The 12,150-nt window shown below is 39.5% G+C and overlaps 1 protein-coding gene across 2 annotated transcripts in view; it reads left to right on the plus strand.

Annotated features, from left to right (window-relative positions):
• The window catches only part of LOC109041352 (transcription factor hamlet), a 128,079-nt gene that overhangs the window by 63,644 nt on the left and 52,285 nt on the right, over positions 1–12,150 (plus strand). For both annotated transcript variants that reach the window (XM_019057694.2, XM_019057696.2), the window contains exon 2: positions 5,659–5,918. In XM_019057694.2, coding sequence (XP_018913239.2) covers positions 5,659–5,918 — 260 coding nt within the window. The remainder of the gene's footprint in view (positions 1–5,658; positions 5,919–12,150) is intronic.

Below are 12,150 nucleotides of genomic sequence, written 5' to 3' on the forward strand. Positions count from 1 at the left end.
CATATCATTTACCATTTTTTCATCCTTATTTAATGGAATGTAATTCGAATTTAAAAACTACGTTATTATTTCGAGTGCACGTATTCTGGTAGATTTAGATGATCCCTATGAGGCAGGAAAGGAACACATTTTTTTTATAGATTGTCGATCAAAAGATTTTGCTAATTTGGTGAGTCCGTGAAAAATATTTCGTGCAACAGAAAGGAGGAGATAATTTAAAATTAACCGGGCAACCATTTTCGCCACTTCTTTGCTGAAGTTACAAATTGGGGTTTTTCTTTGCGTACCTAAAATGTGGAAAAAATTCAAATTAGAAAGTTCGCACTTTATGTTCGGTTCTTAATTTAATTTTTTCATGAAAAATCATGCTATTTGCTTAATAATTGGTGAAGTCCGTTCGTGTTAAAGAGGTTCACTCATCAAAAAAGAATAGGTAATGTTAAGAACAAGCAATAATGACGATGAAAATTACTATTATCCAATTCCTTCACTGCTTTGACCACATTTTAGCTTTTTTTTAAAATACTTCACCGCTTATTCATAATGGAGAAGGAGAGGTTGACTTAGTTCCTCCTATTCTCTCACAAACATCTAGCCTTGTGGAAGTGCGTATTGCTAAAGCCGGAGTGAAAATTCTGTCAGGTATTTTGAGGCAGATGCTGCTATTTCGGCACGCATGTCTCCGTCGTATTCAAATGAGGGCTGATACGCTCATAACATTCTGTCGCGCGGAGTCGATTTTTCCTTCAATTCGGTGACTAGGCAACAAACATTCCTACGCGTTAAAATAGTCGCATCCTTCATCCTTGAAGATTCTTCCATTTGCGTCATTTTTGAATGGAAGTCCAGAACTCGGTTACCTTTCTACCCCATAAGACACTTTGAGAGCACTAGTAGTGAGGCGTGAATGTTTCATAAAATGACGATACGTGATAATTTATTCCAAGGGGAGGGAAAAATAAAGAAGGCTAGAAAAAAAAACTAAGAAATTTGTTAGACTGCAATTTCAGATAAAATTGGTACTGATATAATGATGATAACTGAGTGATGAGGGGATGATGCACCAAATCGATGGCGAAAATCGCATAGTACGTTTCTTGATTCCAACCTTTTGAAATATCTGCTTTGGTATTGTTCTCCCCCCCCCAGCCTAAATTATCATAGAATACTCTGCGTAAGATGAGTAGAAAGAGGGCAAAATTCCAAGAAATAACGTTCGTAGAGTCCCTTCAAAAAACAAAACTGTGGTAAGAAATCTGCAACGTGTCGCAAATCAAGGTTCGTGTTTTTTACGACTTTTATCACCGATATGTGTTTCAGCAGGAATGAGGAACGTTCCGAAACTACATGGTAAACTGAGTTCCTCTTTTCCGTTATCAGCACTTGCAACTTGCATAAATCAGAGTAATTCGATAAAAATAGATCGTGTACAAGTCTAAAATTTATAAAATAAATAAATTATTAAAAACAGTATGTAAATAAAAAATCTCAACAAAAAAATGCGGAATTATTAGTGTGAAAGAAACGCCTGCTTATCAATATAAGTTTAAGAACAACCAGTTTCCCGCGTAAAACCGATGGATGCGTGTTTTACGGTTTCCGAAATTCAGAAGCACTTTCGGAGTCATGCTTGAATTCTGTCAGTCTAAAACGACATGTTCGTATCAGAGGGTAAAAAGTCGATGCTAGCAAGCACCCAGACACGGAGTAAGTACCTAATCTTATTTTGACAACTTTACTCGATCTCACTACATTGTTGAGAGATCAAGATGTTAAGAAGAAATTACGGTGTCGAACACATGTCGACACCCTCGAAACAGGGCGAGGAGTCGAGGGTGGTGCTGTTATCATCCTCCAGTTTCTCGGGATTCTCTCGCGTTTTATTTACCCTTCCACGATCGCGGGGGATGTTACTATTGAGATAAGCCAAAGGTGGATAACTCTATTGATTCCCTCTTACTGCTCTTCGTTTTTATACTCATCTGGAGCTCAAAGAGGAAACGATCGACATGGTTCTCCTTCGGAAATGATATTTCCTTCGTTCCGGCTCTAGCTTTTCAGAATTACTACAATTATCTTATTTTTTCTTTATTTCCAAATATGTCTCTAATCCCCTTCGCGAATGAGCTCTTGTGAGTTAAGTCACTGTAAATCAAAGGGGCGAAAACAGAACAAGCCAAAAGTCGACTCCCTCTCAAATCGTTACCTTTCGGCCGAAGGAGCACAAGCGCCATGCGACGCTTCAAAATTTCCGCCGACATTTCATTTTTTTTATTGAGAAATTGTTCAACGAAGCTGTTCGAAAATTTCACTGAAATTTTCTTTGTGCTGCCGATAAAATGTAGTGGAATTTTCAAACAGATTCAACCAACAATTTCTCTGTTAAAAATAAAATGGCGGCGGAAATTTTTAAACGTAGCATGGCGCTTGTGATACTTTGGCCGGAAGGTGGCAAAATATTTAGTTGGAAGCTTATGACTAAAGGTTAAAAAGTCTTTCTTGGCTTTTGGGGCGAGGAAATATAATAATTCCGTTGCGCAAAGAAATTTTATACCTATATTTTTGACGTATCAACTTCTAATCCTATGTTCAATTAAACATATGTCCATGGTTTACGTCGGGCTTAAATTCAGAATTTTAGACCTGTCTCATCTTTTGTCACGCAAGGCTACACTTCTCTCCCGAAAAATTACAGCACGCACTGCTAGACTCCTCGTTCTACATTAAAAATATACATTTTTATCAACATTGGTACCAAAACTTACGGACAATTCAACAATTTTTGTCATCAAATTTTTTTGCATCATGAGAAATTTTACTCAAATATGTCGGACGGGGTGACGACACAATTAACTGACCCGCTTTGACAGTTTTCAATTGAAATGAGCCAGTCCTCCTCTTGAGAGAGCCTGAAAGAATTGGCGTGCGCGTTGACAAAACTTCAAAGCTGATGAATTTGGCGATCGGGATGACTATGAAGAGGTATACGGAGTACTGCTGTGCCAAGTGAAATCGTCGTATGATCATTCAAAAGTTGCCAAATTTTCCCAGATAAATTATTTATTTTGAGAAAAGTTATCAACATTTATCCTCGAAATTTTCAGATACTTACTTTAGCTGAAACTATGAAAAAAAATTCCCTAAGACATTATGAGAAAAATATTCTCAAGTTTCCAATAAAATTAGTGTTTTTATTCAAGGAAATTAGGCAACAGCTGTAGGCTCATACGGCGTTTTTCCTTAGCACGGCAGAGTGGAGCATGCGATTCACGTCAACATTGTTAGGGGAATGGAGTTACTACCCTGAGCGAAGAAAGGGGGAAAGACATGAAGGAGCTTTAGTTTGTTAGAGAATTGCTTACTATTCAGAGCTGCTAATGTGTGTGTAATGACAGGAGTATGCTACCCTCCTCATAATTCGTTGATTGAAACAATAGTTACGGATTTATTAGACGCGTGGGGTTTTTCGTCATTATGTTAGTGGTTTCCTTTTGTCTTTCATTTTTTTCTGGTCTGCCGAGTACATGGGTTTCAACACCCACTTTGACCTACCATTTAACTGTATATTTGAGAATTTAACCATAATGCTGATTTCGGTTTTTCCTGAAGAGGGAAATTGGAATTCATTGATCTTTATTCATTCTTAAAACCTGTCACATAATGCTCCGATTAAAGTCCGTAAAGTCTGTAAATTGTGCGTCAGTGGAAGGAATTGACTCGTAATTTAAATATAAATATTCTCGAATTTGCCACCATGAAGACATTTTTCCATGCATCGAGCAGATAAGATGCATATTAACAATTAAGTCCCTTACAGCAAGCAGAAACCTGCATTACTTAAGGCATTTTATTCTCCATGAGGAAATCTTGGCGGCATATCCAATCCATTTTCCCCTGTTTTTACCGCTTTGTAGTTGCAACCCTTTCGATTCATTATCTCACAATGAAATCGGTGATTTTACAATTTTATGTGTTCCAAGTCTCTCTTTCAAACATCCTTGAAACTCATCTGACAGGCTCATAGTTTTTCTAGTTCTTTTTAGTTGATATTGTCCTTAACTTTTTTCCGCCTCCTCCCCTCAGAATTTCATCTCTCAAAATACACCGTCTACGTGGTGCAATTATAAATTGGAATCAACCTACAGCAACGTAATATAGTTTTAAGATAAAATTTTTAGAGATGCCGCCTAATCGAACTCGAATATACTAACCTACTGATTTGTCTTTGGTGTCACACTGTCACAGGCGTATCATTTACGTCTCAAGATTCATGGCACTCAACATTTTAGCCCACTGCAGTCGCCAAGGGTCAGATCAATGCTCTTCGGGCTGTAAATACAGACTAGCCGTCTTAATTCATGGAATGGCTGATCAGCACTTTTTTCATGAAGGTCAGCCCTAGTTGACTGAACGAGCATCGTTACCTACCAATTTTGCTTGAATATCAATATCGAAATCAGTGAAACTGAGCTACGTGGCAACGATGAGTCAGCTGTGAGCCTCGCAAGACACTCTCCTGTCTCACGAAATGAGTCGTTGCGCGAAGGAGTCACGCGGATATTCATTTCATGTTGATAACGGATTCAGATTCAAAAGATTCCTGACCACAGACACTAGATTTGCGAATTCTCCTTCAACCTCTGTCTACAGATCTGCGCACCCAATTGTCAATGTCACTGAGAAAGTGCATAGCACGCAGTCTCCGCACTCAGCGACACGGACAGAGTGTTGCGAAATATACTAGACGCAGCCCACAAATCAGGAAAGAAAGATGAGAAGATCATTTCACTAATAAATTTACCAGACTTTGTTGTGCTATAGTTTTGCCATTGCACCTACGAAGTCTTAAACGTGTATTTAGGCTTGTAATGTTACAAAGTTCCTGTCCCATCTCATTTAGTCGGCAGAAGAATGGTCATCTTTTTTGTTCCCATTTCCGTGCGATTTATCAGGAATGTTCTTTGAAAATTTTGCACCTGACGTCAAAATTAGTTTTCCCTAACGCACGGATTTATTCATGCTTTTCTTTGTGGTATAAACGAAGAATAAGAGGCCTTCTGACATTTTGGAACCCCGCAGTAAAGCCCGCCGTTGGCGCCGCGCCGCGGGTAAAATAGTGAGTACCTGGACAGTCAAAACGCCTTCACTTGCGTGCGTATGCAACACGGGCATCCATGGAGTTCGAATAGTTGCATCCAGGAGTTAAAATCAAAATTGCATAGTGTGCGTTGCATTCAACACTGACGAAGGGCGCCTTGCTCAATTCCAGCACTTCTTATTATGCCAATGAAGTAAACTACTGATTTTTTTTTGCGCGACATTGTCATGTTTTCTCTATTTTTTGTGATGGAAAAATTTTATGTCTGTGCTTTTTTTGTGAATCACATTAATCTTCTCCCATAAGCTGTTTTTGAAAACGTTTTATTTGTATGACGTTTTCTGCATGAAATTATCGACAAGGGAACATGCCCACGTAGCCTGTAGCTCTCACGCCGTTTAGTGCCGCATTTCATAATTAATTGTGTCCCACGCCAAAAATAAATGATGCGCACTGCGCACTATCATCTTTTCATGATGCGATGAGGTAATAGCGGTCCCTATTACTTAGATTTACTTTCTGTGAGATGTATTAAAAGACGAGAGTGGTATGTGTTTCAGGTAGCATTGACGAGAATGGCGTAGACAAAAGTGGTGGTGAAGAAGATGACTCGATGGAGGAAGAAGCAGAGGTGTCCAGTGAAACCTCGTTCAAAGATAAGTTCAACTATTTCGACTCGCAAATTCCCGCGGAGCTAGAACTGAGGAACGGCGGTGCGGGCGGCATTTGGACCAAAGAGAGGCTCCACAGAGGCATCCGCTACGGGCCGTACCCGGGAATTTTGAGAGAAAGGCCCCTGGAACCAAAGTATGCGTGGGAGGTAAGTCAGTTTATCACTACTACGTATGCCCCTTTTTGAGGTTTTTATAAACAGACTGCAAGACTAGATTCGAAATTAAGCACAAAAACAAATATTTCATCATGAAAATTTTGCTTAGAACACAGTGTATACATCCAAAATTCCCAAATTCAACTCACAACCACTCAATTTATTCAGTTCTTATAAAATTAACGCAGGAAAGGGATGATGTACATACAGGGTAGTCCAAAATTCCCACTCCACCAGCACCAGGCATCATTACTATAACTTTTGAACAAATTGAGTTACAGACTTGAAATTCCATGAGTGCATCTAGGTCAAAAGAAATACTTTTTGGGATCCCCAAAATCCAAGTTTGATCTCGGCGCCGGCTCGTGCCTGATTTTTAATGTGGCGAGGTGGCAAATTTTCAACCCAAAGATTTGGTTCATGAAACCTAAAAAAAACTAACCAAAAAATATGAACCGCATATCTAGGTTACTTTGTCCTCTTCTTTGAATATTCACACACAATGTCAGTCACTTCATCTTATTGAGAGGGAAATTTTGGCCTGTGACGTCACAAGTTGTCACATTTTTTCACTCTTAAATCAGTTTACCCCCAATTTTCGACATCAAATTTATAAAAAAAAAAGAAAAAAAAAATACTGCGAACTCCCCTCTCGCTAAGCGTTTTCATGTGATAAAGCAGTACAATTTGTTAGTGCGAATTCTCCATTCGCCCTATTTTTGAAGCAACCTTACACTGGATTAAAAGCACATTGGATCTAGAGTCCAGACTCTTGAAAACATTGACAAGAAAAAGGATTCTTGATTCAACCAGACTTAAGCTTAAATCAAAAGGAAATCCGCTCAAATTAAGAGGCTATTGGTTCTTGATTTAAGCTTAAATCTGATTGAATCAAGAGTATTTTTTCTTGTCGATGTTTTTAAGAGTCTGGACTCTAGATCCAATATGTTTTTTTCCAGTGTAAGTTTTTTGAGAGCCCTCTTGTTTGGTTCGGCGGGAAAACGATACGAGCGGCTCCTGGGAGCTTCAAACGAACGTGCGGCGTTCAGATTTAGTTTATTACAGCGCGGCCGCCTGATGCGGTCCAGGGCGGGGAATCGGGGATGCCCAGAAAAAGCAACGCGCATAATGCGCGGTTTTTGCCTCCTCCTCGTTTTCTTTCACTGTCGCCATCAGCTTTGTAGTTTTCAATTCGAATCATCAAAGCAAATCAATCTGCAATGGCTCCGGCGAGAATCAAAGCGAACTCGAGGAGCTACCAACTTGGTGCTCGGCTACTGTGGCGTATCGTTCCTTGCGATAATCGATTGTTCTGCCATTTAAACCCATGGATAAGTATCGATTAACAGAGTATGCCTTATATAATCGATTCTTTAACGTAGTTTTAAATGGGAATATATCGATTGTCGATGATTGACGCCTCCCCATTGCTCGGCTCAATTTGAAAGCTTGAGACGCTCGGCAATCTATCGCCACCATATTAAAGAGGAGGCCTCGAGATTAGTCTTGTTAGTTTCCATGCAATTCGTTGGGAAACTCGCAATGGGTTTGCTGCACATAGGAGATGATACTACCAACTGAGTAAATTTTCTATCAATAAAATCGTATAGAAACCACGTTGAGAAAATCAAAGTTTTCTCACGTACATTCCCAAACGCAAAATTTTCGTAGCCTATACTACCAAATTTACGGCCACGTCTATGCCCAAGGATTCTTTCTTCTTAGTCACCGGCGGATAGTAAAATAGTTTTCAAGCCGCTCAAATTGCATACTCGAGTTTTGAGGGCGAACTCCTTGGAGCGTGGGCCTGGGCCACAGTCGTAAGATCTTTAATTGATGCGCGATTGATTCGTAAATCGAATAATTTGAACATGACTGAATTTCAGCAAGCAACTATTACTGCTCAATGTCGGACATGCCGTGGTAACCTTAAAAGCTTACATTTTTGCTAATTTGAAACGTATAAGTTTGAAGGTGGCACCATTGGTTTTCTCTTGGACTTTTCTCTGTAAAGCACATATTTAAATTGGTAACGTAACGGGATGGACATTATCATTTTTGCAAATTTTGTAGGCTGATTTTTTCGCTAATCTTGACGGTTAGAATTTTTTAAGATTACTTTTGATGCCCAGTAACATTTAGTCCGGGGTGCCGTAATTTTTCGAGCCTAGAGGCATAGGCATTGGGAAAATCTCGACTTGTCAATCTTTCTTTTTGCGCAACGTAAGGTACTTGAAGCGATGACCTCCCAGTGAAACAAATTCATGAGGGCGTGCATCCTGTTGAAATTAGTTACGAACCACGGCGAGAAAATATAAAGAAACTGGAGCGAGGAAGAGAGAACAAATGACAGGTTGACTCGGCGAGGGCAGGACGAGAACGAATTAACCCGAGTGCATTTTTTAACACAGTTCTCAAGGGATGCGGAAACACATACAGCTTCATTCCACAACTCTACCTACATCCACAGCTGCCGTTGTGCTGACCAAGCTCCCTCACCTCGTATTGTTTCGTGATGAGAATCGGACAAAAGCGGCATCGCTGCATGGGAGTTCAGGTCGGGGTATGGTGCGAAAACCCGAGGAAAGAGAAAGTATATGTGGGCGGGAACCGGATAGGGAAGGGGGGTGGCGGAGAAAAAGCTCATGGATGGCAGAGAAAGGGCGGTGGAGGTAAGGACTAACATGAAATACTTAAAAAGGAGTCAACATGGAGGCAGCAGTTAGCATATGCTTTAATTCAATTCCCATTACCTCTCCGGCAGTGCAGAGCCCTCGTCTATCTTTCTTCATTTTTCCGTCATTATTAATTCACATTGAGTAAATGTTATCATTAAATTTAATTTCAAGCTCTTTAATAATTTAAGCCACAATTTTTACCTTTCCTTCGGCCGAGCTTTGTGTGGCGGTTGAGCTTCGGCTTCGCAATCGCCTCGAGTCCAGACGCCCTCTTCTTCGCCATCTCTCATCCCTCCTTCTACATTCTGCCGTCGCCGGGGCTGGTGTTTGTAGCCTCCGTCTGCATCGGCTATTTATCTCTCTCTTTTTCTCCCTCTCTCTCTTCCTTCTCATCACAAGGGAGACGGCATGTCGAGGTATTTCCTCATTCAGATCAAATTAAACTCAAAAGAACACTTGCTTCCTTCCACCCCTCCTGCACCCTTCTCACACAATATTCATTTGATCGCTGCTCCTTAATTAATTTGGCGTACGTGGCTCTAGTTGGATTTTCTCCTCATATCAGCGAATCATTTTCATCCCGGATAAATGGGACAAAAAGTGTATGCTGTACTTTACCCGCGCTGCACAAGGGATCGAGTCAATGGGAGGGGTCGGATATATGATTTAAAAACTTTAAAAACGTTTATCCTCATTAATATAAAATGTTGATGTTTTAAATATAGTTTCATTGGTTTTCTCGTAAAATCTGCTATCAAAAGCACTCCTAAAAATTATAATTGTGACGAGATAAACGTAAAATTTTACAATTTTTGTGAAAAATTTCATGTCTGATTTCTCCCAAAGACTCGTTCTACTGAGCGCCATGGTACGTCTTTGTAGTATTTCTATTTACCAGAGTGAGTCGAATTATCGAAGGCGGGATGTGGTTCGCAACCAATTTACCTACCTCACTCGTACGTACTGCAATAATTCTATTGATTTCAACTGATTTGTGAACTTAGATTCTGAAGGCCGCGTTGCAGAAAAGTCACAGTAACTTTTTCATAGTACACAGGGTGAAACAAAAAGAATTTGACAATTAAAGCTTTGAATGTGTGTGCAGCTGTGGCGACCCAAACACATTTTTGCATACGCGCAACGCTTACTGGAGCGCGTTTCGCCTTCGCTTTTCGAGGTAGGCAAAATTGTCTCCCACGTGGTCGAATAGTGGTATCGCTCAAGGTGCAAACAAGCTTTGTTCGTATTAATTTGTGTTTTATTACGTTTTAGAACATTTCTGTTTTTACTTGACCGACAGTTATTTTCGTTCCTAATTTGACTATTGAATTTGTCTGAATCTTAACGAATTTCACCTTTTACCTGGAGGCCTACGGCATTTTATACAATGTCTCGGCTCTTGATCAAATGCCTTTATCAAATGACCAGACAGATAGCCAACATTTGAATTTGACTAAATGTCTGATTTGATTAATTGCCTGCGACACAACCATACTTTAGTTAAAATTCGATTCATGCGATCATGCAATCAGGGAAACAGTGGAACTGGTACCTGTCTAATAAATATTGATTTCAATAATGTTTTAGCTGGAAAATACTATTATCAATAAGGTTTTACTTCTATCACGTCCAATTTTTTTTAAAAATCAACAGTGTTTCTAGAGTGACAAGATTCAATTGCCTTGCAGAGAAACTGGGCTAATACGAGATACGGTCTCGGATCATCGATTATCCGATGTAAAATAATGGAGGCCCTTCCCGGATAACGAAAATGTTACCAAATAACGACAATCGAAGCCACCAAAAAGCACTGAAAACTTCTTTTTCAGGCTCTGCAGTAACCAAAAAGTATGTACAGGCGTGGTTTATTCTCCTTCGTATTTGTAAAATATAGTCTTTTAATTGAAAGAACAATTATACAAAAATCCACACATAATTTCAAATTTTGCCCACAAAATCGGTTTCCGTCGAGTCGTGTCTGGAACTGCCACGTTACAGAGGTGAAAAAGCTGCGTCAGATAACCGAATTAACGGAAAATCGATGATCTACTGTACTACTCTTGTTTTTTTTCTTGGAAAGAAAATAAATGAAAAAACGAATTTTTTCGCGCCGCGCAAAAGACTAAATAAAGAGCTAATTTACTGAAGAATAGTCTGGAATAAAATCACTTCGATGAGTATAACAACAAGTAATCATCAGGAGGTAAATATAAATAGGAATAAATAGTTATCAGAGGGTAAATATCAATGAAGTCCTCGGACAAATACATTTACTCCCTCTATATACTACATACATTTCCTCCCTTTACATACTAAGCAAGCGTGACAATTTCATCTGTTTTATTTTTTTAAAATTCCTCCACGACATGTCAAGATGACATCTTTGTTGGCTTCTCACCTCAGCGGCGGCGGTCGTGTTGTAGAGACCAGTCCGATGCCCGGTGTCAAAAATTGCTGAAGCAAGACAGATAAGAAGTCACCGGGTGCCATAATCCAAGCTTGATGCCTCGGTGTAAACCATGGGGTCAGCGGTTGACCCTCTTTACCTATGATACAGGCAACTCAAAGCGTGATTAAGGCCTCATTCAGAGCCCAGAGGAGATTTCCTTGCTTTCCGCCATCTACCCACTCTCTGTTGTGCCGGTGATGTATTCACAGCCCCTTGACGGTTTGAAGTAAACAAAGGTCCGACAAACTGACACTGTATTCAAATCAAAAAAGCAAACAACAGAATATGACTTTTTTGCCCATTTTGTTATTCATTCGAACCCGCTTTCTGTAGAAAAGTTTTTTTTCGTGTATGTAAGTTTTGGTTTTTTTCCGACGCCAAGTTACGCACAGCCTTCTTTTCCACAAATAATACATCAGTGTATCTGTTTCAGCAAAATATGCTTGAAAGCATGCGCGCTTAGTAAGAGGTATTCATTTTTCAGGTCGTCAGATTTAGTATCCTGAACAAGAAATATACCTAGACATCTTTTTATTTAATGTACATATTACATCATAAACAAAGGTTTAGTGCTGCGTCATGCGTTTTTTCATATCTAAATGCTTGTAATACCAATTTAAAACCCTAGGAGTTAAAATAAAGTTCAAATCTGTTACAATACAGCTGAGTTTTGACTCAATAATCCCAAGTTCAACCGCAGGGCAAAATATTTAATTAGCAAACCCCCCCCCCCCCACTCCTTTACTGTCTCCATTTTGATCAGTTTCAACAAATTCACCAATTTTACAAAATTTTATCAACAAATCATATCATAGTTTCACGAAAAAAATCATGATGTTTTTAAAAATTTTGGAATCATAATAATCAGATGTTTTACTCCCATTAGTGCCAATAGAGCCTGCGCACGGTCAGCTAGAAAATAAAACGCGTCGCTACCCAATGACTAAAGAGTACAAATGGACGTATTTATGCTAAAAGGAACTATGTCTCACGCAAAACCTATGCACATAGTTCCTTTTAGCATAAATACGTCCAAATAAGTGTAAAATTTAGCCTCAAGTTGAAGGAACCGAGGCATGGTTGTCACATCCCATGA

Source organism: Bemisia tabaci, chromosome 1, assembly GCF_918797505.1.
Source record: "Bemisia tabaci chromosome 1, PGI_BMITA_v3".
Lineage (NCBI taxonomy): Eukaryota > Metazoa > Arthropoda > Insecta > Hemiptera > Aleyrodidae > Bemisia > Bemisia tabaci.